The sequence below is a fragment of the Hibiscus syriacus genome, unplaced genomic scaffold (assembly GCF_006381635.1).
Source record: "Hibiscus syriacus cultivar Baekdansim isolate YM2019G1 unplaced genomic scaffold, ASM638163v2 tig00117048_pilon, whole genome shotgun sequence".
In the NCBI taxonomy this organism is placed as follows: domain Eukaryota; kingdom Viridiplantae; phylum Streptophyta; class Magnoliopsida; order Malvales; family Malvaceae; genus Hibiscus; species Hibiscus syriacus.
This window is the reverse complement of record NW_024063538.1, coordinates 3,636,780-3,663,869: the sequence shown is the minus strand read 5'-3', so window position 1 is coordinate 3,663,869 and position 27,090 is coordinate 3,636,780. Positions and strand designations below refer to the sequence as shown.

Here is a 27,090-nt window from a genome sequence, read left to right as displayed (position 1 = left end):
ATTTTTCTAAAATCTACTTAAAATATTTTATACTTACAACATGAGAATGTTTAAAAAACGTCAAAATGTATTTTTTATTTTTTTTAAACATATTGCTTAGATACACTGACCAACATAATTCTGATCAACTAGAGAAATTGGCGACATTAAACAATTTAACAGTTTCTGAAAAGCTAAATAATAAACATACAGAACACTTGCCATTATTAAAACCAACGCCACATTTCATCCCTCATTTCCCCTTTCCATGTCTATATATGTATATATAGTCAGCACCTTCTCCACTCACCAACTCCTAAATTTACAAACAATCCTCAACAAATAATGGAATCAATGAAACACTATGCCTTTGCCGCCTCGTGCCCGGCTTCCACTCGAAAATCACATTAACGTAATTCTGATCAACTATACCATTCGGGGCGGTCCAGGATAGCTTCGGGAGAGATCGTACTGTGTAAACCACTTGTTCATGGACTGGTCACCGTTGGGGTGGCTCTGAGCCATTTGGAGCAGATGTGCAACTTGGTCCGGCGCCATTTTCAACTGGAGGAGAGGTGCCCCATTTACCTTCGGACTCCAAAGGCTCGATGACGTGGACTCCACCGTCTGTTAGTCCCAAAGCGAATTGATTTGGGTCCGATGGATGAGCCGCAAGGACAAGTGGATAAACTTTCATGCTATTGGAAGAGGCATTGTTAGAAACGTCAAAGAATGACTTGTCTCATTGGGGGTCTAACTGATTCTATAAATAGAAATGAAAACAAAAACACCTTGGGTTGGGAGGTAAATATGCGGCTGAACGTATTTGACATCTCAATCTTAATGTCGAAGCAGTGAGAACGCCCACACCTCCATCTTCAAAGCTCACGTATATGGATTGGCCGTCACAGGAGTACGTCGCATGTGTGATGGCACCACTTGCTTCTCGAGGGACCCACTGTTCGAGAAAATAAATTCGAAATCATATTACAAACCTTAGAAGAATCCCTGATCACTAGCAAACAGTACTGGCAGCAACAATTTCTAAAAACTCAAATTTGGCATTGCAGGGATACTTCTTACCACATATGCAAAGCAATTACCTACTAAAGTGCACTTGATTCAAACATAGATTTTAAGCAATGATTTTTAAAATATATATTATTTATAAATGCAGAAAAATAAGCCCAGAAACCTGCTTTAGACATTCTAGTTTCGATGCTTCAAATATGGATATCTGTGATTCATGAACTGCCAGCAAATGTGTCTGATCCAGATGAAATTGAACACGAGTATCTGCATGAGGAGACGGTGCTTGCCCGTTTGGGATTTGCAATAACCTGCATGCTTGTTTCTCCCATCCATCCATGCTCCAGAGACACAGCTGCAGGGAGAAAAGGATTCGAAATAATCAGCAGACGATAATGATCTAAACAAATACTAAGAATCATTATCAAAGGCATTACCACACAAGGTAACTCCTATGAAATTCTAGATATTTTTTTTAGAACTGAACAACAAAACATGTGAATTCATGTTTTCAGCAAGAAGCTTTTCCCATATATCCTTGACAAGATTTAACTTAAAATAATCCACTTGTTACTAACTTGAGCTTTTGACATATCACGTTTTTAGCGAGTCAGCCTTAAATGTATACAAGTTTCCGTGTCAAGAGTATTCAGTTATTTTAGTTTTCTCCAAGTGGGCTGTTGAACTGCTTTTAGGATAAGACAGGAATGCATGTGAGAACCACTTATTTTTCTTACCTGACTGTCGGCTCCTGACGAAACAAGCACATTTAGAGTATTAGAGAATGCAAGGCCTGTTATCCTTTTCTGATGACCTTTCAACTTTGTTTTCACCTGAAAAAATAGAGCACACAGTTAAACCAAATAATTTCGACTTATTTCTCAACATGCATCGAAGTTCTAAGTCAATTAAGGACCTCATCCACCCGAACATTGTAAATTTGGATTGATGAATCATCCATTCCTATGGCAATGATGTTATTGTCCTGAGGATGAAATGCAAGGAACGTAGCTGCGGGTGGTGGGGGCATGAATGTTGTCATCGTCTGCACATTAAGAAAGCACAAAGATACAAAATAAATGTAAAGAAAGCAATGAATTGTATTAAAAAAAATAGAACCACCCCCACCAAAAACAAAACAAAAAAGAATAACCTCGTCTTCGGTCAATTTCAATCTAAAAATCCAAATGAATACCCTCATTATTTAAACAAAGTTTAGCCAACAAGTTCTATACACATAAAACACCAGAGCTTCCCTAAAATTATAGATGTCCAAAAAATGAAATGACTAGAGAAAGGAGGTACCTTAAATGTCATCATATTGAATAGTGAAATTTTACCCCCGGAAGCTGACATGACATAGGAATCATTCTTTGAAAGTGCAAAGCATGGAACAACGTCTTCAGGATTTGTATCACCTATATCATTAGTCATCAATATTCCACTTGTCGGCTGCCATAATTGTGGCACAACACTAGTTGTGGCCTACAACAAGCAAAATCTTAGTTAATATTTAATTTACAATAATATTAAGGAGGGGAAACAATACAAAATCATTATGATACACAGTATGCAACCTAGTAAAGAGTTGTGTTAAAGAAATTTTAATACCTTCACAGTTAAGTTGCAATCATTCTTCTGCCATTTCCAAAGCTTGTGCACAGCATTAGATGCTAAAGCCAATATGGCAACTCCAGAATTTGTATATATTAGTCTAGAAATCTGACATCATACAGAAAATAAATGACTGACCTTGTCTTTAATTAAAAAAATATACATTATCATAATCTATTCAGAATAAAATCACAACCATGAATAATGAGAACTTCAAACTTTTATACAGATAAATTTAGTTCCCAATTGTTAATACAACCTGAAAAACATTACAGCTGTTTGCCATACGGTGAGTAGAGGATAAAATCTTAGTGAATTATTCTGGTCTCCAAATTCTATAGAAGTGCACAATTAGGGACTTAGGTTTACCCTCATAGCTGTCAAACTATCAGGAAGCCTTAAGGAGCGGCACTGCGATGGTTCATTTATTTCTGTAAGTTTCCAGATCCTAGATTTCTCCAGAGACTCATCTGCAATACTGGGCTTTATATCAGCCGCGCTTCTACCATCATTGATCTGAAGTGACCCAATTGTAAAAAGATTAGATCATAAATTGAACTCCATAAACATCAACATTCAAAAGATAGGTACATCCATGTAAATTTCTGCAAAAGCATTTAGGTTATGATTAAATAGTGACTCACCATTCCGACCATAGCAAATACTGATGAAGCCCGATAACCCAAGGTTGTTCCAATAGTTGCATTGTTGGGGCCAAATGTACCAACATTTGGAGCCTGTTACTTAAATGAGCCACTTAGAAAACATATTGTCATAAAAAATGTATGTATGTTAATGAATAGTTATATTTGGGACTTTTACCTTTACTATACCAGCAGGAGCAACTCTATAAGCATCAAATGAACGATTCTCCACTGTCCGTAGCAACCTAACGCCATCTGAATTTGCTAGGACTTTAACCCCGTTGACATCAGTTGAAACAGCTAGCAATGTTCCTTCCTTGTTAAATCTAATGCAAGGGGAAGGCTGCATGTTGTTATAACAAGTACAGTTAGTAGGTAGGAGTTAGTGTCAGACAGCCTTGCAGGAATAATGCAAATGCTTACGTACCGACAATCCACCATTTGCTGGAGTACTTGTTAATAAATTAAGATTGTCCATGTCCCAGAATTTGACAGTGAACTCATCACCAGCAGCTAAGAACCGATTCTTTGTGGTATCAAACTGAACAACTCCCACAGATCGCTTCCCAAGACCATAATACGTCCGCTTGATAGCTCCTTCACTTTCATTCCATTCCACTAAGAATGATTCCCCCTCTTTATTTGTGCCGCATGAGAACAGCCTATAAGTAGCCAATAAATTGGAAAGATAAGTACTACCACAATGAATAGAAAGATAGATAAGAACAACCTCAAAAGAAGAAAGACCAAAGTCCAAGAGTGGACATATGGCATAAGAACCTTGTTCCATCAGCACTGTATGCCATTGCTATGGAGGACTGGCCTGGTGCATTGTAGTCGACTCTTGAACCCATAGTATCATACAACCATGCCTTTATTTTCCCATCAGTTGCTGTTGAGAAAATGAACTGAAAGGGGGAATAAGACAGAAGAAAAGGAAAATTTTTAAGCATAACAGCAATAAAATATGAAATTTTTAGGACACCGACTGCTAATGATTAGAATGTGTAATTTAAAGATAACATTCACCAAAAAGGAAATAGAGAGTTTCTTAACTAATAAAGGGTCTTTAGAAAGGAGTTTTTAATTGTATGGTTGAAGGAAAGAATGCACTAAATCCTAAAATTGATTTTTCTATTACAAAATATCCCGTAATTTGAAATCTTTTCACCAATTTTGATTTCCACAGAATATTTATAATTAAAATATCTTTTATCTCTGGTATATCATTTAAATATATTTAATCGGGAGACGGTCTTTTTTTTTTGGGGGGGGGGAGGGGTTAAAACTAGCTTAATTTACACAGCAGATATCTTGCTGGAAGTCAAAAACAATATTTGTACAGTATTCCAGTTCCAGAACACTGTAAATGGAACAAGCAAAGAATAAAAATTAGCAAGAAAAGGTTAAAAAAAGACTCAGATTGAATATATATATTAAGTGTCCAATGGTTGTGGTTTAACATCAACTTTATAATTATTCAATACATCTGTTAAGATCTATGAACAAATAGGTCAAAACTTAAGAATGCAAGTTTTCTGACTGTTATATTGGCTCATTTTGTAACTAAAAAGGAAAAAATAATTAATATACCCCTTTTTACTCTGTTGAAATGGAAAATAAATCTAAACAAAGGGACAAAAGATTGCCAATCTCCATGCTGTTGTCTGTTACCTGAATATTTTCCTTGTGATGAGGACATATAGAATATACAGGTGCTTCATGACCCTCAAAAGTATACTGCTTAGCCCCAGTATTAGCATCCCAAACCTACAAAGATTGAACTGTTAAAAATGAATTCAAACAGATGAAGTAAGATAAAAGTAACAAGATGAAAGCAACCTTAATAACTCTGTCCTCTCCACATGTGACAATGCTCAACTGTTTGTTTGGATAAGAGAATGCAAGATCATTGACACTCCCTACATGAGCCTCAATCTAAGATAGAAAAGAATTCAATGAATGTGTTAGGAGACAGAAACGAAGATATCAGCTTAAAAATCCTTGCTGGACATAACTACATTGACTAGTCACACAAACCTCTAGGTGGTTCCGTAGATCATCACCACCATGGTAGGAGTATATGTGCACAATATGCTTGGAATAAGCAACACCTGAAAATAAGGAGAAAATCTCAAATCTAGTGTTTAATTAGATGAATTTACTTCCTTTGCATAATGGCAGACCATCAGAAATTCAATTGCTACAGCCCCAGGGAATTACCAAAAAGAGCTCCATCAGTGCTCCACATAACACGGTTAACTGCTACGGTATAATCATTCGCCAGAAATGCCTGATTGAGAATCAGAAGGTTAACATTTGTGACTGCTTCAAGTTCAACAAATCTTGTTAGTGGCGAAAGAATTCAAACCTGCAGAGGCACCGAGAATGATGACAGGTCCCACACCTTAAAATTTTTATGAGCTATTTTTTCACCACTGCCTACTTTCCAAACCATGATATCACCAGTGTTTGTTCCCACTGATATTATAAAACCAAATATGGAAAAAGAAAACAAATACACAAAATTAGAACACAACAACAAAGGGAAGCAAAAATCAGTTAATGAAAAGTTAATTTACAGAAAATTATTCTGAGCAGGAATGAAAATTTTTGTTCTTAGCTCACCAAGTAGTAGAATTTGTTGCACTGGATGGAAATCCATGCTCTTGACTGTAGACCCCTGACTTAGAGTCACAACAACAGTCTTAGGCAAGTCATCAGGAGAATAAGAACTTTGACCGTGACTCTGGCCGGCATATGGAGCGGGCAAAATATTTACAGGCAAATTATTGACCTGGAGGTGAAGCATAGCTGATTAGGTACCAATAATTTATATATACAGTTTCAATAAAAGCTGGATGGATGCTGCTATGCTACAAGATGAAGACCTGGTTACCAGCCAAAAGACTAACGGCAGAAAACAAAAACCTTAAGGTGAAAACAAAACAACTAAAACTCCAAAACTACATAAACTGTGAAGCACCATTTGCTTTTCTTTCAACTATATGGGAAAACAATATCAGGTTTAAACATTTGGAGAAAAATTCTTTATTTTATTATCCAACATGAGATAACCAGGGGAGCAACAAAATTTCAATTGCTAATTATTATACCTAGAAAAGGCCATAATATACAAATAAAATTTCAAAACGATTGAATTTTTTTCATTTAAATCACATTCTTCACATGATTTAATTAATATCCTCTAAACCTCAATATGAATGCATCACTAACATCTCATAGCAATACTTCGACATAAAAATAGAAATGTATATATTACATCAGCTAAATCTAACTAAAAACAATTACGTATATAGTATGATTAGCTTGACATACTTCATCTGGCATTCCAAAGGGCCTTGGTCTCTTCAAAACATGTTCAGAATCTGCTGACTGGTAGTCCAGAGCTGGGTTATTGATTGAAGGAGTTATAGGGCGTTTTAAGATTGCAGCTAGCATGAGAAACAAATATAGAAGGTAAAATAAGAATCCATCAAGATACGCATTTCACTAGAAAAAACATGTCTGACATCCTAAAATTTTTATGCAACGGTGAGTTCTCAGTGTATCATGGTTCTACATCTTAAATACATACTAGCAAAAAACATGGCTTTTCCTAACAGGTTTATGCATTATGTATCTCGTCAGAGGCAACACAAGTAATTCTAACATACAAATGAAGCTTTACAACATGCATATACACACCTGCATGATAAGTGTAGAACTTGGTAAAGAAGAAGCAATTTGAAGTTTGAACACAATTAACAGATTCTCTAAATAACTACCTGCATTATTAGGTGCAGCTAGTCCAATTGGTCCTGCAGAAGCTGCAGGGTGAGGCACAGGTGCTGGGTTAGCCATCCATCCAGCAAGAGAGATAGGAAGAGCAGTGGGTGTGGGCTGAAAAGGCTGTGCTTATATGCACAAGATGTCAAAAGAAATAAAAAAAATCCAGAAACAACGTAAAATTACTTGGGAGTTAGAACTTCTACAAACTTACACCATGAGCACCAAGTGGAGGAAAAATCCCTGCCTTTGGGATGGCACTCATTAAAGGATTAGTGACAGGGGATGGAGCTCGAGCACCGTTTGGTTGTCCACAACTGTGATCGACAAATAGTGTTTTGATGTCTGGATTAGACCTTGGATTCTTACAAAGCTGATGCTGCCAATTCAAACTGCATTATATTAACAAGAACAATTGTCAAGAAGCTCAAAGAGGAAGGGATTAATGAAGATTAGAATAAAAAAACAAGAATATAACCTTTGATTTATTAGTGTCCGCAGTCTTGAATTCTTCAAGGTAGGAAACTGAAGCTTATCGCGGAAAAGGGGGTTAGCCTCTATTAACTTTTTTAATTCTGCAAGCATTATACCTCTAGCAGATTTGGTATCCCCAAATTTAGACAGCTGCTCATTTTCTCTGCACATTAACATAAGCCATAAAATTGCATGTCCTAATGAATTACAGACACAAGGATGGCAAAATGCTGCCACAATGGACAAAGAATACACTGACATCAAAATCTCATTCATACCTAAAATTTTCCAACGTCAACAGATGTGTAATTTCCTTAAAAAGTTCCTCATTAAATGCTGAAAACACTTTCAAGTCCTTCACTAAAATTTCCACAGCTTTACCACGATCTCGCCTGCAGTAAAATAAAAAAAAAAAACAAAAGCAAATGAACTTTCAACATTTGCCCTTTTTCGGTAACTAATTTCACTCTCAACCTTGCACAAAATGCTAAAAAAAACCTAAACAACAGGATTAGATGACACTCTAAGCTTAACAGGGAAAAAATGCCCAGCTTACTTGTCAAGAGCTTCAAGGTATTTCTGTTTTCGAATCTCGAAAAAAATCTTCATGGAATATCTGTTATCATCAGCCTTTGTAAACCCCGAGAGATACTTCTCTACCTCATCCCACTCCCCATTTGTCACCATTTCCTCAAAATGACTAGAATTGAAATAAAACCCCGACTCCTGCTCCAATCTATTAAATTCAAATCCATTAACCAACAAATACAAAGCAGAAACAAATAAAATTCTATTTTTTTTAAAAAAAAAGTGCAAATATTAAAGCATACTTGTGAACAGTGTCTTTAAATTTCTCTTCATCAAGGAATTGAAGTATAAGGAACACGAGTTCTCTGCTGAGCGAGGACATGATTGGGATTCTGTAAAAACAAATCAACAAAAAGGGGAAAAAAGGCAAAGAGATATGAGCTTCTCATAGATTAATTACACTTAAAAAAACCAAAAATCCCTTAGAAATTAAGATCTCAACTCAAGAAATCCATCAACTCGAAACAATAATCCAAAAAATGATAACAAAAATATAGAAATTATAACAAAAATTACCAAATTCAATTTCACAGATCGGGAGAATTTCTTTGGAGAAAGCGGTCGTTTCACTGCTTTCTCTTTTAGCTGTTGCTTTCCTCTCTCTCTCTCTCTAATGTTATTTTGTTTGGTGTGTGTTTCTCTCTGTTTCTGGTTGAAGTATTTATACAAAGGATGACAGGGTTAGGGATTTGAAAGAAGAAAGAAAAAAAATACATGCAGACATGTTTAAATTAAATATCGCCATCAGAGCGAGACTATACGAGATGTCGTGAGGATAAAAAGTCAGAAACTCGATTGATAAGCACGTGTACCTGTAAAGTGATAGGATATCTGATAAGCACTTGACTTATAAGATGACATTAGTAGATTTAGCTTTTCTTGCCATTTATATAAACTTCTGTATCTAATTTTACATAATAATTAATTTTACAATTCTTTTACCCGTATAAAATTTGGAATTTAGGGGTATATTGGGTATAAAATTGACTTTAATACTTTTAATTGGATAATACATATGGCAGTTTTTATAATTATTTTTTTCACGAATGATATTTTTTTGTATTTCCGATTTTTAAGATTTTGTCGTGACTAATTCAGATCGATTTGAGTCGCACATTTGATTTTAGTGGGTGAGTCTCCCAACACGGATTTTCTGCATACACAATGACTCGAACTCGAAACTTACTTAAGTGATATCAAGTTTTTTATAACTTGAACCAACCCTATAAGTTATATTTTAATAATTCAATTATTAAAAATATATAATTATTTATTTTACATCAATATATTTCAATCATAAAATACATATTAGTAAAGATATCGTTTCGGGTCTACAATAATTAAAGGAATAAAATTAAAGTTATGAAAAATAAAGATACAGAAATAAACGATTAGAACATTAAAGCAAGTAAAACGTAAACACTAAAATTAAATAAAGAAAATAAAAATGTGTAAATTTAAAAGTGCATAAAATTAAATAATAGAAATAAAGTACAATAAAAATAAAATATTAGTATCGAATTTTATTATTTATCCTTGACTGTAAATAATGCGAGTCATACCCTGGGTCGGGTCGTCGCAAGGTCGTACATGGTTCGAACATAAAATAAATAAATAAAAGGTTAGCAATTAGTAATTAGCGGTTATAAAGGTTAGTTGTTAGAAAAGTTAGCGGTTAGTCATTAGTAGAGTCCGGACCATAATAATGTGAATCATACCCCAGATCGGGTCACCACAAGGTCGAATCAAATAATTCAAACAAATTAATAAAAATAAATAAAATAAAAAAGTTAGTGTTTAGCATAGTCTGAACCTTAATAATGTGGATCATACCCCGGATCGAGTCACCACAAGGTCAAATTGAATATTAGAAACAATAAATAAATAACTAACAATGGTTAGAGTGCAATAAAATAAAAGTTAGTAGTTAATATGCAATAAAACAAAAATTAGTAGTTAACTTGAAATAAATAACATAGCAGAATAGTGACCAAATTAAAAGTTAGTAAAATTTGCATGCACTTTCGAAATAAATAAACAAAAATAAGTGACCAGAATGCAAAAAGGGCTAAACTATAGGGGGCTTAAGGTGATTTCCCCCAATTGTGACCAAAACGTGAAACATGCTGAAACTGGGAGGACTTACAGGCGATTTACCCGCGAAATATGTGACTAAAGGTAAGAACAAATTAAAGGTCCAGGGACTTTAGTATAATTTACCCAAAAAACAAGATGAAGCTTTTCATCTCTACTGCCCCACGAATAGAATTCCTCCCAGGCAAAGCTAGGCCCACCCACCGCCCAATGGTGGCATTTCTCACGCCAGCTACCGGGCTAGAGACCAACAGACTCCGACCTCTCACAACCACGACCGGAAAAGACTCTAGACTGACCGGATGGAAACAAAACGATGACCGACCAACCTTAAACTTTCTATTTTCCAACCGTGAGTTCTCAAACTCCACAGCCACCGTTCGAACCACCCTAAACCAGCGACTACAACTACTCATACTCCTCTCCGACGTATGACGACCAACCATCGACCTCCTCGACAAACGACGATTGACCACCGACCAAGTCATCATCGCCATATTTGTGTTTAACTTAAAGAAAACAAGCATAAAAAGAGGGAGAAAAACATGAAGATCAAGGAGAAAGACTCCTTTTTTATTTGCTTTATGGTCTATAAAATTGGGGGTTGTTTACAAGCTTTTTGATTGGCTTTTAAAACCTCTAAAATTAAAAAATGTAAAAATACACATTTGGTCCCTACATTTTGTTCATTTTTTAATATTATGACAAAATTAGGGTATAACAACGATAATAAAACAAATTTATAAGTGTCTAAAGTGACCAGATATATAAAGAGAATGTGATAAAATGATAGTTGATAAACAATATAATTAGATTTACTTTATCATATACATCAATCGAATAAATCTTATAGTTAACAAACTAACATAATAGATTTAAAAGTATGATTAAATTGAGAGAATATGTAAATAACAAGGATCAAATATGTGATTATATCAAAATATTTAACTGTTGTTAATAGCAGTTAACTCGGGGTGACCATATTTTAATTAATTAAAAATGAAAATGACAATATCTTAATTAAATAGAAACGAAAGTAGTCATATCTTATGTTTTTTGAAATCTGTGACAAAAAGTGGATAAAACACAAAAATAATTGATCATCTGTGCAGTTAACCCAAATTAATTTTGAAGGATCAAAATAGAATTTCTCGAAACAAACAAAGTCGAACCCATTTGATATTAAGAAAACCCCGAATCATTGACAACCCACTCGATGAGCGGAAAATAAAGGAAAAATATAGCAAAATGTCGTTGAGAATTAAGATATATAGCAACGAGAAGAGAGATATTGTGTGATTTGTTTTTGTGCCTCGAATTCAAATCAGATTTTCTCGTGAGATGAGTTTTTGTATTTGTTTTCTCTCTCACATGAGACGCTCCGCATCATAAATTTGGTGTGGGTTCCGCTCCGCTGACAGAAACAGGTAGAAACTTTTACTTTCTTTTTAATTTATTTTTGGGTAAACTATACTATTGACAACTCAACTATTAGCTCTTTTTACTTTTTCCACAAATCTTTCAATTTTATCAATACGACCGCTTAACTATTTAATTGTATTCAATCAGACCACTAACCCTTGAAATTTAACGGGAATAGTGATGTGGTAGTTAAAACATTTGGTATAATTACACATCCAGTCATTGATACGTACATATTATATTAATTTGGTCCCAATTTTAATAAATTAAAATAAATTTTATCATCAAATCATATTAAGCCATGTGTCACATCCAATAGGAGGATTAATTATATTTTAATTTTTTTAATTCAATATATTTTCCCCCAATATATTTTATTTCAAAATATTATTCTTTTTTTATATATGAAAAATTGGATTGAATACAGTAAAAGCGATAACGAACTTTTCAATTCAATTTGTTTCATTAGTAAATATCAAGATTTGAACCATGATCTTTCTTAAAAGATCTAATATCTCATTCTATCAAACTAACTTGTTGTTGGTGGCTTGAAAGATGGTTGATATTATTTATTTTCTATTTTAAATGCAGAGAAAATAAGTGTATTACATATTTGTAAAAGTTTCCTAATCTATGAAGGGCACTAAAAATTTTTATAAGATGCTATTTTTTTAACTCTCATATTTTTTTGTTGGAGCATTTTATCTCTTTACGTTTCATTTTGAGTAAAAAAATATCGTTGTAAATATTGTTAGTCAACAAACACGCAATGCTCCAAAACAAGAGACCTTTTGTCCTAAATTGAAACATTAACGACCAAAATGCTCTAAAAATAAGAATTAAAGTAATTATTTTATATAAATTTTATGAACCTTTTTTGTCTAGAATAAAACGTCGACGGTTAAAATATTCAAAGAAAAATATGAGTCAAAATGATTATTTAGTTAAACGTTAAAAAGTATTTTTAACATTATATAAAGATTTTTTATACTACAATTTTACGGTTTTACCATCCCATTTATATTTTGATGATTAATTTTCACAAATGATTTTTTCTTTTTTAATATATATTTTTTAAACATCTTCCTCAATTTGAGGTCACTTAAATTAGTGATATCAAAATACACTTAAATCATATTTACCAAAAAATAAACTTACATCAAATTATAAAATAATATATATATTAATAATTTAGTTTTATTTATGCTAAAAGTAATTATCATCAGAGAGTATTAATTCCTTAAATTATGAATAGTTAATTTACTTTTACAATACAATTGTTTTTAACAACTTTAATTAATTTTGAATGGTTAATAAATAAAATAGTATTTTTAATTACTAAAAAATTAATTATTTTATTATAAAATAAATATCATTTACACCTAGATTCATGTATAAAAAATAGTAGAGTTTATAAAACTAGGGCCGGCTTACCTTTTTTAAGTGATTGACTAATTTTTCTAAGTAAACAAACGCTTATTTCAAAGGTATATTTTATTATAAAAGTGTTTTTAACGACCACTTGTGTCACTTTCAACTAAGGTTGTCGAGTAAATAAACTTTAGGTTCTATTCTTCTTCTTTCCACTTGCTTTAAAGTTTATTCTTCAAAATCCAATTTCATATTATTTTATTTTTCGTTTAATTATATACTCCTTGTAAATATACATATTTTGCACGTGGAAATTTTGTTTATTCTTAATAGGGTATTGAAATTATTAAACGACCCCGACCAGGTGCAGAACCATGACCATCTTTGCGAGTGTATTTCAAAGAGATAAATGGTTAGTTATAAAATATTATTAAGTTCTAATAAATAAAAATCAAATATTTAATTATATAATGAAAAGATAAGAGGAAAAATCATCTCATATATTTGGCATTAGATTATTTAAGGTTAAGTCAGGAGTTCGAATACTGAATTTTGTGAATAAAATAAATTAAATTGAATAATTATCTCATAGTTATAGTAGATCTCTACAAATTTGATTTAAAATAATTGATTATTAAAACATATACCAATAACAAAAACGAAAACACCTCGTAATAAGGTAACCAAAGCAAGAAGGAAGGAGCACGAACTAACTTACCTCTGTAGTTAAAGGAATTGTTATTGTTCCTAGAGGTCATGAGTTCGAGCACCAGCGGTTGCAGTAGGGTGATTAAGTATTCATTGTCAAATAATTGAAAGTATTTAGAACATATACTAATTTTTAATCACCTTATCTTAAAAAAAGAGTAAAAAACAAGAAGCGGGGAGGGTATGGGTAGATCTGTAATTTAGAATGGAATTAGAGACCACATATTATTATTATTTTGAAATTTTTCATAGACTGTCCCATCCAAATGCACAAGCCCACCCTCAAACTTAAAATTATATAAATATAATTATATTTTATGACACTGCTCATACGGGTTGAGGAGATATGATCGGTGGACGACATTGTTCATATGTGATGAGGACGTCTAGCCGTTTTTAAGGATACTCTGGAGAAAACATGATTCTTATGTGATGAGGAAGTCTGATTGCTTGAGGATAACGCTGCTCCTACGCGTTAAGGAGATCTGCTCAGTGGATGACATTGTTTTTACATGATAAGGACGTCTAGCCTTCTTAAGGGATACTTTGGAGACATTATGGTTCCTACGTGATGAGGAAGTCTGATTGCCTGAGGATGACACAACTCTTACACATTGAGGAGATCTGGTTGGTGGATGACATTGTTCCTACGTGATGATGATGTTTAACCTTCTTTAGGGATACTTTGGAGACAACACGGTTCCTACGTGATGAGAAAGTCTGATTGCCATAGGATGACGCTGCTCCTACGCGTTGACGAGATATGGTCGGTGGACGATATTGTTTCTACATGATGAGGACGTCTAGTCGTCTTAAGGAATACTTTGAAAACAACACGGTTCCTACGTGATGAGGATGTCTAACCGTCTTTAGAGATACTTTGGAGACAACACGGTTCCTACGTGATAATTAAGTCTGATTGCCTGAGGATGAAGTTGCTCCTACGCGTTGAGGAGAACTGGCCGGTGGACAACATTATTCCTACGTGATAAGGCCGTCTAGTCGTCTTTAGGGATACTTTAGAGAGAACACGATTCCCACGTGATGAGGAAGTCTGATTGCCTGAGGATGACGTTGTTCCTACGCGTTGAGAAGATCTGGTCAGTGGACGACATTGTTCCTACGTGATGAGGATGTCTAGTCGTCTTTAGGGATACTTTGGAGACAACAGGATTTTTACATGACGAGGAAGTCTGATTGCCTGAGGATGACGCTGCTCCTACACGTTGAGGAGATCTAGTCGATGGATGACATTATTCTTACGTGATGAGGACGTTTATCTGTCTTTAGGGATAATTTGGAGAAAATACGGTTCTTAAGTGATGAGGAAGTTTGGTTGCCTGAGGATGACGCTGCTCTTACGCGTTGAGGAGATATAGTCAGTTGCCAACGATTGACTTGAAACGAAATCTTTGCTAACATTAAATTCGTATCAAATAATTGAATGAAAACAAATGGGTGGAAAGAAATTTGTTTTAAGAGAAACTATCTCGGGTGAGATAAAATTTTGTTTCGAGTGAAACATTTCAAAATTTATGTTTCAAGGGATAATTATCTCAAGAGAGACGAAACTTTGTTTCGAGAGAAACAATTCTCAAGGGTTTATGTTTCAAGAGAAATTGTCTCAAGCGAGACAAAACTTTGTTTCGAGACAAACAATCTCAAAGGTTTATGTTTCAAGAGAAACTGTCTCAAGCGAGACAAAACTTTGTTTCGTGAGAAACAATCTCAAAGGTTTATCAAATTTTGTTTCAAATGAAACAATTTCCAAATTTTGTGTTTTGAGGGAAAATTGTCTCAAGCGAGAAGAAATTTGTTTTTAAGAAAAAAACAATCTCAAATATTTTCAATTTTTTTCAAGTGAAACAATTTCAGAATTTATGTTTCGAAGAAAAGCTGTCTTAAGTGAGGCGAAATTTGTTTTGAGAACAATCTCAAGTGAGATAAATTTTGTTTCAAGTGAAACAATTTCAAAATTTGTATTTCTAGGGGAAACTATCTCAAGTGAGATGAAATTTATTTTTAAGAAAAACAATTTCAAATGTTCGTGTCTTAAGGAAGAATATCTCAAGTGAGACGAAATTTGTTTTTAAGAAAAACTGTCTCAAGCGAGACAAAATTTGTTTTTAAAAAAATAATCTCAAGTTCGATCAATTTTGTTTCAAGGAAAACTGTCTCTAGCGAGACAAAACTTTGTTTCGAGAGAAACAATCTCAAAGGCGACAGACAATCTACTCCTGCATGTTGAGGAGATCTAGCTACCTTTAGAAGATCTGATCGTTCACTTCAGGATGTCAAATCCGTGGATGACATTTTTGCTTCATGTTGAGGACATCTGGTCATCACCAAACTTTTATTTCCTGAAAGATCAATAAAAAATGAGGAGAAAAATGTCCTTTGGGAGAAAATGAAATGAGGATTTTATGAAAAACAATCTTAAGAAAGACTAGATTGATGTTTTTGACAAACTATCTTGAAAAAAATGAAATTAGTTTCTCAAAAGCAATTATAAAAGTATCTTTATGAGAAAGGGAAAACCTTTTTTACTGCAATGTGATGATGAATGTATGATGCAAATATGAAAATTTTATGTAACATGTATGTATATGTTGATGTATGTTTTCTTGATTCAATGGTCAAAGATGGATACTGGAGCACTATTCCTTATATCCCTGATTCAGTTATCTTTACTCTTTGTTTGCACCAGCGTGCATCCTGGAAATTCTTGACTCATATTACTGGCTTCTTGCCCTGGCAAATTTTTACCCCTGATAAAAAATTGGCATTCTCTACTTGAACTTGTGCAGAAATTCGATAGAGCTTTCATTATTGCTTTGAAAAAAAATCCATAATTTCAAGCTTTGGAGACTATGTACATGCTGATGCCTTGTAACGGGAAATCAAAGGACACTGCCTGAAGCTGACCACTGCAACAATTGATGGAATATAAGATTGCCCAGGAGAACCATGAGACACATCTATGCCAAGGATGATGGTTGTGACCTTATAAACAACTGAAATTGAAGGTGTTGGCTCAATGGCTAATATCGAATTTAGTCCTCCAAGCTTTGCATTGATTTTTAAAAGTAAATTTGTAAGGTGTTGATCATTGACCCTAGTTGGAGCCATACATTGTGTGACTATGCCAAATTATGCAGGGTTCTTAACTCTTTCATTGACAAAAAAAATCATAATTTTGTTAGGCAAAAGGCAAAGAAGGAACTACGAAACTTCAAGAAGTTCAGGTTGGGTTTTCTTAATCATCTCTTCAAATTCTTACCACAAGATATTATCGTTTGCTCTGATTGGGCTCTTGACTCTTATGAGTAGAGGGTCTATCTAAATTGAATCTAGAATGAGACTATTTGTATTATATCATGTTGAGAAGTTAACAACATCCCATCGTTTAATCTTAGTTGACTCCACTAGTTTCTTGATGTTAAAATTTCAATGCCCATTCTATGGTAAGAAAAACTTCACCATTCCTCACTTTTGACCTCATAGGTTGTAGAAGACAACCTTCATCTTGGGTGAAATTATAATTTATGGAAACATCACATGATTGCAACATTGGTTCAGCGCCGTAGTTATTGGCTCGTAAAATATTTGGCAACTTATTCATTGTTTCCTGTGGCTTCTATCTAGATTTTTCAACTAGGAAAGCTCTTTGTATGGTGTTCAGAGCTTTAGTATAGCGTTGCAAGGACACCAAAGAGCAAATCTCAGTGGGATATAAGTGGGATGCTTTGGCTTACCGACATTAATGCATGGGAAATCACCAGAACAATGTAACTGTATGTTGTGACAATGGACAAAATAATCATATAGTAAGCTCCATTGTCTCTGCTTCACCATTTTCAGTCGTTACACCTTTCTGACTCATTGATGTCCGCTCAATTCAATGATGTTGTACTCCTGGATGATATGAGCTTCTATGTTTGGGAGACATGTGTCAATTCTCAAGACCCACTCTAGAGAGATTATCTTGTTTGAAAATGTTTTTCTTCTTCTTTTTATTTTCAAAATTTTGAAAATATCAATTAAAATAATTTTGAAAAATATTTAATCAAAAAGTTTGAAAAATATTATCCCTTTCTAGGTTTCACAATTGAGACAAATCATAAAACAAGAATTCATTGGATATCAAAGAATTAATTACACTCTTAATCCTTCAACAAATTATAGCTATTTGACAAGTGTCAAGATTAACACTATCTTTGAGGTAGGGTTATGTAAGGAAAGAATAAGGTGTCTCAAGATGTTGTCTTTGGTCGAGATATGGCATTCTCGTTTCTTTTATGTTCACTGGTCTGATGGAGTAGCTTTTATACTCATCTACTGGAAGTGTTCTCCGGTTTTCAGCTCTCATGAGCACATTCGGGTTGTGCGATGCCTTATCTAGGGATTTGTGAGATCCTCTATTGTACAACAGCTGCACAATCTTCATATTCGAGCCGCCTTCTAGGTTTTTAACTCGAATCCTCCTTTATTTCAAGACGTTATTCAAAATTTTACGTCTTGAACCCCCTTTGTCATTTTTTCTCTATCATGCATTAAAGATTTTAGAAAACCTTTTGTAAAATAAAGATTAATTATGATGGTCGGGATGATACCTGAAGACAATCTCTTCTGTTTAGAAATATATGTATGATTAGAAGAGACTTTTTAGGCACGTAATGTAGGTTATGGTTCACGGTTATGAAATAAAGGGATAAATAGACCCAAACAAGTGTTTAATGGTAGTTAAACCAATGATCAATTCATTCTGATGCCTTCAATCTTATCTTGCTTGATTTGAGTATGCTCGTATGTCTTTTATTTTCTTAAGGTTCTATGATCTTCTGGTGAATTGATTCTGGATCTTTGAATCGGTTGTTCTTGATCAATCTTATGGCTCGAGGCTTAACAAGTCACTCACCTTGAAATACTTGATCCATTTTCTTTCTTTATTCTTCTTTTTTTTTCTTTGCTTCTTTTCTCTTTACTTTTTCTTTTCTCTTTACTTTTTGTTTTCTCTTTGCTCTTTTTTCTTTCTTTTTTCTTTTTACTTTGATTTGATATTTGCACTTTGCATTTGGTTCATCTTTCATTATCTTATCTGATTGATGGTCTTCACTCATGCGAGCAGATTTTCTTCACCTTACCTCCCAGTGTGGAGGGTGATCCTTAGTTAGGGTTGAATCAAAACAAAAATAGTTTAGGCTCAAATAGGGACACAAGGGATACCTATTTTCTCCTTTTGTGAAGGGATAATGAAAGAAAAACGTTCATCATTTCATACATAGAAGTCCTTATAAAAGAGGTATTCCTAGGGGGATGGATTTTTAGGATTAATTTTATTCACATTAAAACAATGTAATTAATGCATGATAGAATAATTTTGAATTAATTTCCTTTTTATGCTTTTTGCTTCTAAGATGTCTCAATCGCTTAGGCTCCTCTTCAGAAACTTGACTCAAGATGCTTCATCTTGTTTCCCATACATAATCATTCTTGTGCAAGTAAACATCCTATACTCATTGCTTTTAGGTTTTATTGGTAGAAAAACGTTGGTTTTGCGTCTAAGAAGATGATGGTGTGACTTTATTGGCTCAACGAAAGGTAAGGGTATGACTTTTTGTGTCTTGAGAAAAGATAAAGGTAATGTTTCAAAATCTCAAATAAAGATAATGTCAAAATTTGGTCTTTTGATAGTGACCATGAATTATTCCAGGTAAAGAATAAGGAGGTTTTATTTTTGGCTTTAGACGGGATAAGAAAGGTCTAATATTGTCATATGTAAAAAATCTATAATTCTTGAAGAACTAAAAGAATCTTTAATTCATTTGATATTTGAAGAACTACAAGATTAAAACTCATTCAATTATTCAACCATAGAAGGTAGCATAAATTCAATCATTAAAAGATTTAAAAAATATTTAAGCAAATACTAAAGACATAACAAAAAAACGAGTTCAAACAAAACAATGCTCTTAATGTAAGTGGTAGATGTAATGACTTATTGATCAACATCAGAATGCCCCATCATTCTTCGAATGTTAATGCGCCTAAATCAATCAGATTCTGGACCTTGCTTCAATGCCCCACAGTTCTTAACAGAATGTTCGAAACTTCTTATGTGATAAATGCATATGGCATCAACATCGTAGCCCTCAGGATATGGGGACTTTTTTGGCTTGGACTGAATGGGAGTTACAGGATTCTTCTCAACCAACATTGGAAGTAATTCCTCATAGGTCATTGGAAATGGATCAAATTGACTCTTTTCTCGGATCATCCTATAAGGCTCAGCCCTACGACCAGCTGAATAGGCTCCTGCAGTACTGATTTCATCTTTTTCCTTTAATTGTTCGAATCTTGTTTCTATTATTAATGTGGTGTCATATGATTAGGATCACTTCCATCTAATTCGCCATGAATTAATCTCCATGTTTTCATGAATGATACATGTGAAAATGTTTAAATAAATGCAATGTAGTAAATATGCAAATACAGATGCAAAAAGTGTTGATCCCAACGATGAATACCATAAAATAATTTTCATCAGAGATAAAGTCTTCACATTACAAGATAGTCCATTTTACAGACATGCTTTAACTTAGACGCTGAGTCTGAAATGGGTCAGTGCTTTGTCTCGGAGCTTCATCCTTGAAAATGATGCCCCTCAACATCTCTGTAACCTAACTCAGTTAATACCCCGTGCGGTGCTGAAGTCATGTGTCACTCCTTGGTGATTAGCGAATGAAACGATCATAGATAAGACTCTACTACTAGATTGCTTCTCGGATCAATGAATCATCTTTTCAGTCTCGAATGTTGTGCAATCTTCAAGCGAGTTTCCTCCTTATACTCTCTGAACTTCTTTTAGCCCTTGGTGCATGTCTGTGTACGCGACTGCTTGATTGAAAACTTTTATCTCTACTTGTAAATATTTTCAGTTAAATATCTCCTTGCGGATCAACACTTTTTCATTATGTCATGTCGACAAAATGTAATGCAAAAAAGGTGAAATTGACACAAAAGGAAAAAAAAATGAATGAGTTAGTACATTTAAGATAATCGATATATATAAAAGTGATATTCAAAGATGAATATAACACATACCCTATCATGATATCTACCCGAGCATGCTTTTATTAAATAACATTCATACCCATACATGTTTTCTACCCAAAATGATTTATTTTCAAGAAATTGATCCTAACATCATATATCTAGTTCGCATGCTTTTATTCAAAAAGAATAAACATATTCTACGAACTTAAAGAAAAAGGTAAAGGTTTAGAGTCGTTCCTCCTTCGTGTATGCCTATTTTGGCGCCTACTAACGGACAAAGGTTCAATATCATTATACCTAGGGTGACCATTCTATGGTTCACTACATGCATGGTTTCGGCTCTATGAGGAAAGTATACTCAAATTATCCTTGATGTTGGTGCCCCATTGGGCTGCCAAGCCCTCAATCCTAACGCATTTCAAGCGTAAATATATCGAGTTCAATTTGATGGGATTCACTTCCTTATACCAATACGAGGAATAAATCCCTACGAAGGTATAAGACATATGTATCCCAGAGGTTATTTGCTAAAACTCATACGAAGAATAATTTTTTACGAGAGTAAAACATTCATCCTGACTTATTTGGAACGAAGCTCGGGTATAGAGCTCATTTCAAGTAAATGATAGTGATGTGTGTGAGGATAAACATACAAACCTTTGACTCAAAAGGAAAATGAAAAAAACTTGACAAAAACCTTGATAAAGTTGAAAACATAATTAAAACGTTAGTATGATAATTCAAAGAAATAAAGAAATTAGAATAGCTTCAATAAATTGATCATAAACTAACTATAAACTCAAACCCATAATTTTCATCACAATAACAGTGTGTAAGCGACTTACAACCCGACTCTCTAAAAAAATCCCCAGCAAAGTCGCCAAGATGTCATAACCATTTTTTCAACAATTAAGTTTAAAAAATAATTATGACCAAATTTGAAAATTTGACAAATTTGAATTATTTTGGAAATTTTGAATTGGAGTCGCCATCGACATTTAGATTAGGTAGGCTGAATCCTAAAAACATCTTTTAAACAATTCAGAAAAATAATTTAAAAGAAAAAAGTTGGTTTGCGTTTACCAAAAATTTGATTTAACGGGTTTGAGAGTCGATTACGCGTGAGGAAGGATTAACACCCCCACAATGCCCAAAATTGGTACTTAGTCGCTTATATATTTTCGCAGTAGTGGAAATTATAAATCGAATATAAAGTTAGAATAGGATTCATTTATTAAAGCTTAATTAATTTGCTTCAAATTAATTATTAGGGAACATTCCTTAATTTGAGAAGAAATCACGGGATTTGCACATCTTCCAATGGGAGAGCTGTAACATCTCGAAATTCAGGGTCAGTTACTAAATTGCAAATTTTGAAAACTATGTGCTTGATTTCGAAATAAGTTAAAAGTTCATGGATTTATTAGTAAAGCTGGAAAGTAACAAGGGTATTATGGTCTTTTCTAAGAGAAGATTTTTATTCTCTCTTTTTAAGGAATATAAAAACGTGGGGAATGAGGAAATCTATCTAGAGTCTTCTTCTTCAACTTCTTCTTCTCCCCGTAAGCCTCAGTTAGAGGTGAGTTTAATTTCAGCTGTTTATTTCTTTGATTTATAATTTGATTTTTATTCTTTGAGTATTATATAAGCTTAAGGAAAGCTTATATAAGCTTTAAACATCAAGAATAGAGAATTAAAAAGGAAATTATATGAAGGGTGTAGAAATGAACTTTTGTTATGGAAAGGTTTTTGAAGTTCTAAAGATGAATTTGACTTGTCAAAGGGTTAATTAAGAAGTTAGAGGCAATAGAATTGAATTTAGAACACATGGAAAATTTGATAAATTCTTTGATTCAAGAATTATGGTAAATTATGAGATATGGTGAAGTGTTATAGTATTATAAGAAGGTTTAAATATGTATAGATAAGTTTTAAGGTACAAAAAGAGATTAATAAGTAGAATTTAGGGTTAAAACAAGACATTTTCGTGCTTAAAATGTAATTTTGGGCAAGGTGTATCGATGCACTCTTTAAAGAAGAAACATCGAATGCAATTAGTGCATCGATGCATAAGGAGTACATTGATGCACCCCCTTAAAATGAAAACATCGAAGGTGATTGGTGTATCGATGCATGGGTAGTGCATCGATGCACATGTTAAAGGATTCATCAATACACTGTAGAATGTATCGATGCACTTCAATGGGAAATGGAATAAATCTTTCTTTCATTCTAAGAAATGATAGATTAAAGTATATCAATTAGATAATGATAAGTATCAGTACATGATTATGTAGATATCGAGCACGAACAAGTTCCAGGACGACTATCAAGTTAAGACTCGATCGGAAGAAAGGAAAGCATAAAAGTGTATTGGAACTTAGTGAGGTCAATGTGAGTGCATATTAGTAGTATATGATGTTAAATGGAAATAAGACTTGTGACAAGTCTATTTCCAATAGTAAAATGCATGAATTCATAAATAGAAGTATATATGTGTATGAATTATATGTGTTGACATGTTATTGTATATATGTATTATATGGTTGATGTGAATATATGCTATGTTATGATGATATAAACCATATTAGATGATAATAAATTATATGAATATAAAAGATAAGATATTTGAGATATATATAGAAATGAAATATAACTATGTGAATATATGATATGAGATAACTTAAGTAATAATATGATAATATGGTAAAAGCGAGTTTATGAGAAACGATATGAACTAAGGAAGCAAAGGAAAATGTTACATAAATAATAAGAAGGTGAGTTGGACAAGTACATAGTAGTATGATCAATTAAGTGATAATATGAATATATAGGATAAGATAGATGGGAAAGATTCATATGCTTAAATAAAGTTATGATACATTAGTTGTATGATAAAAGCTATGGAGTTATATGAGAAGATTATAGGAGTTATATGAAATTGAATTAAGTAAATAGATTAATTTGTATATAAAATAAATAATAGAAGTAATATATATATATATTTATAAGTATAATATACTTTATGTAATGTAAGTGCATACTAAGAAATAAAGAATAAGATAGATAATACGATATAAATTATATTATGAATTAGTGATGTAGGAATGCAATATAAATCTGCAATAAATCTTATGTGTTATATGATAAATATGAACATATAAGAATAAGAGAAAAGATAAGTGACTTGGTGATAGAAGTTATATGACCATGAATTATGTAAATATGAATAATTTAAGTGATATGTAACTATGAGTACTTGAGTTGTGTAAACATGCCTGATATGTATGACATGTTTATAGGAACACATGAGAAGTGTAATATGCTATGAGATATATGAATACGAAATGATATGAGAATTTACATGAACTACGTGATTACATGTATATGTGAATAAAGCTATTAGTTTATATGAATATGTGATTTGTTTACATGAATATGGAAAGAAAAAAAAAGATATAAAAGATAATGCCCATGATATGTGTCATGAGAGCTAGGGGTATAGTTGGCATGCCAAGAGTTGAGGGTCTACGCGGTCATTCGGGACATATATGTATTCTTTGGAACATGTATGAGGTCTTTTGAGACACATATTTGGTCCTTGGCATATGTATATGATTCTTAAGGAATTTTCTATGTGGTCTTTAGGGACATCTTATATGGCACTACAGTGAATTTCTACGCGGCACTTCGGTGCAATTCTACGTGGCACTCCGATGCATTTATACGAGCTGTGGTGACAACATTAGCGCACAACCTCTATAGACTCACATATCTATAGTTCTCACATGTGTACATGGGCCATTAAAAATATAATATGCGAAAATTTTATGTGATGTTACATGTTTGTTTGGTGATGTGATATTATATGATGTGTATATGTATTAAAGATAAGAAGAACATGATAATATAAAAAGGGAGAAACGATGATAACATATGAAAAGGTTATGAATGTAAATGTATGTATTTATGTTTTGCAGGTATTATGAGTTTAATTAAATTACTATAATTCTATGAAGTGTGCATAGTAGTAATTAGAGTTGATATTTCATATTTAAATGCTAATGCCTCACTAAGTCATAGACTTAGCGTGTGAATGTTTCACACGTAGGTATGAGAAGCGAGAATGGAAGTAGCGAGGAGCAAGACAGGTCAACATCTCCCTTACAAAATTTCAAATCAGAAAATACATGATTTAAATGTGTTTGGTTATTTTGAATATAGTTGGCATGCACTAATTGATTGAGTTAAATATGCTCTGATCGATTTTAGTTATGGTGGTTAATTTATGTAAATAAACCGCTTTTACTTTAATGAAACTTTTAAATTTTCTTTGAATTTTGTCAAGAGTCAAAGTTTGAAAAGTCAATGTGACACCTCGGACTCGGATCCAGGTAGGATACGGGTTGGGAGTGTTATATTTAATGGTATCAGAGCTAAGGTTTAGCCGATTCTAGGCATAAACCGAAGTCAAATAAAGTTTAAAAATATGTACATGCCAAGTCAAAGTGAAAAATTTATGATCTGATAGTGTAAGGAGTATGCTGTCTTGCTAATAGAATAAGATTTGTATGATATAATAGAAATTAATTATAGAAATTGTCAAAGTAAAGTAAATCAATAGTTGACAAATCTGATGGTGATAGCAATTCACCTGCCCAGACCAAGCAGGATGAAGAGCAGAAACCTCAGAAAATGTCTTATAAGATTAATGGTTGATTTTAGAAATTTGAAATCATATTAGAATAGTGATAGAAGATCTTTATTTTTTGAATCGGAAAAGCGATATGGATTAGTTTTGTTAGTATTTGGATAAGATAGAATATGGTGAACAAGTGTCACCATAAGAACGTTAAAAAGATCAAATGACGTGGTGAGTACTTAAAGAAGAGCTCAAGAATAAGTGCATCAATGACAAGTGTATAAGATATATGGAGATAAAGTTTATAAATTTTAAATAAAGGAATAATATTGTGTATAAGCAAGAGTGTGAATGTGATAAGGGTTTGCAGTTAAGACGGAAAGAGTTAGCGTTGGCTAACCAGAGTACGTGATAAAATGTATCAGAATTATAAGATTATAAGATATTGTCAGGATGTGATAACCAAATATGAAATGGATCTGGATACAATTGTATATTTGGATCCTAGTAATATGATATAGTGAAAGAAGTGAGGATTTGTATATTTGAGTAAAGCTAAAGATTGATAAAAAGAGTTTAAGAACGAATACATCAGTGGTCAGTTTATAAGATAAAGGAAATCAGAATGTTAAGTTTGAACAACGGAAATTGCAGGATGTATAAGAATAAAGGTGAATATGATAAGTTAAGTAAACTAATTTGAGATAATTTCAATTGGAAAGGATGTATATGATTGATCGATTAGGGCTTGTGCTCTAGATTGAACAGTTGCTATTGATTAGCTGTCAGAGTAAAGGTGATAGAGTTATAAGATTGGAAGAAAATATAAAGGAAAGTTAATCAAGTGTGATATAAATCTGGATGTGATTATGTATTTTGATCATACAGATATGATGTAGGCAAAGAGATAATCATTGATATGTTTTAAAAGTGGCTTTAAAGAATAAAATATAAGTACAAGAGAGAATAAAGAATAAAGTTATGTATAAGTAAATGGGGATATCAAAGTTATGAGGATGCAATGAAGATTGTTACACAGAGATGAGTATAGGTGATAGGACAAGAGTATGTGAACATGAAAGGAAAGATATGATTTGTGTATAAGGAATAAATAAAGGAATAATGGAATAAAGAAATGAAAGGGATTGAGTTAAAGGATCAGATACGATAAAAGTTATATGGAATGTAGATGATAATTTTGATATATAAGTAAGAAAAGTGTGCAAGGTGATGTGAAAGTATTCTTTAAAGTGTATGTTTAATCATATTTAAAGAAGATTTAAGGTCGTGTTTTTGGTTAAATGATGGTGGAAAACGAATTTGGTTACTCTTATAAGGTAGTTAGAGATGGATTTATGATGTTGAGTGATGGAAATGGATGTTACTGTCTATGTGATGAGTGACATTATATGGATTTTAGAAAGGTCAAAGGAAAAATACAGAATCGAAGGAGAGAAAAGATATAAATGAATTGAGGTTATGAGTTATTGTGTATATAATAAGTGACAATAGATAAATGTATAAAAAAAGTGATTATTGAAGAAATAAAGGAAGAAAATATTAAGTAAAGGAGGTAGCATGAGAACATTAGAAGATATGTTCTTATTGATATGTTCAATGAAAATTCGAGGACAATTTTTCTTTAAAGGAGGGGAGATTTGTAATATCTCGAAATTCAAG

The 27,090-nt window shown here is 32.9% G+C and overlaps 1 protein-coding gene across 1 annotated transcript; it reads right to left on the bottom strand.

Moving 5' to 3' along the window:
• Nucleotides 1-249: 249 nt before the first annotated feature.
• LOC120197721 (topless-related protein 4-like) lies at nucleotides 250-10,119 on the bottom strand. Its single transcript, XM_039199137.1, has 26 exons — nucleotides 10,109-10,119; nucleotides 8,360-8,449; nucleotides 8,086-8,265; nucleotides 7,808-7,921; nucleotides 7,534-7,692; nucleotides 7,270-7,447; nucleotides 7,055-7,178; nucleotides 6,606-6,721; nucleotides 5,895-6,063; nucleotides 5,638-5,747; nucleotides 5,490-5,559; nucleotides 5,307-5,380; nucleotides 5,109-5,204; nucleotides 4,941-5,036; nucleotides 4,047-4,174; nucleotides 3,694-3,928; nucleotides 3,445-3,609; nucleotides 3,267-3,359; nucleotides 2,992-3,138; nucleotides 2,620-2,730; nucleotides 2,314-2,493; nucleotides 1,925-2,053; nucleotides 1,746-1,841; nucleotides 1,175-1,363; nucleotides 771-937; nucleotides 250-677 (listed from the first exon to the last, which is right to left on the bottom strand). The coding sequence occupies exons 2-26, from the start codon at nucleotides 8,437-8,439 to the stop codon at nucleotides 479-481; spliced, it is 3,405 nt and encodes a 1,134-aa protein (XP_039055068.1). The 5' UTR covers nucleotides 8,440-8,449; nucleotides 10,109-10,119; the 3' UTR covers nucleotides 250-478.
• Between the last annotated feature and the right edge of the window lie 16,971 nt (nucleotides 10,120-27,090).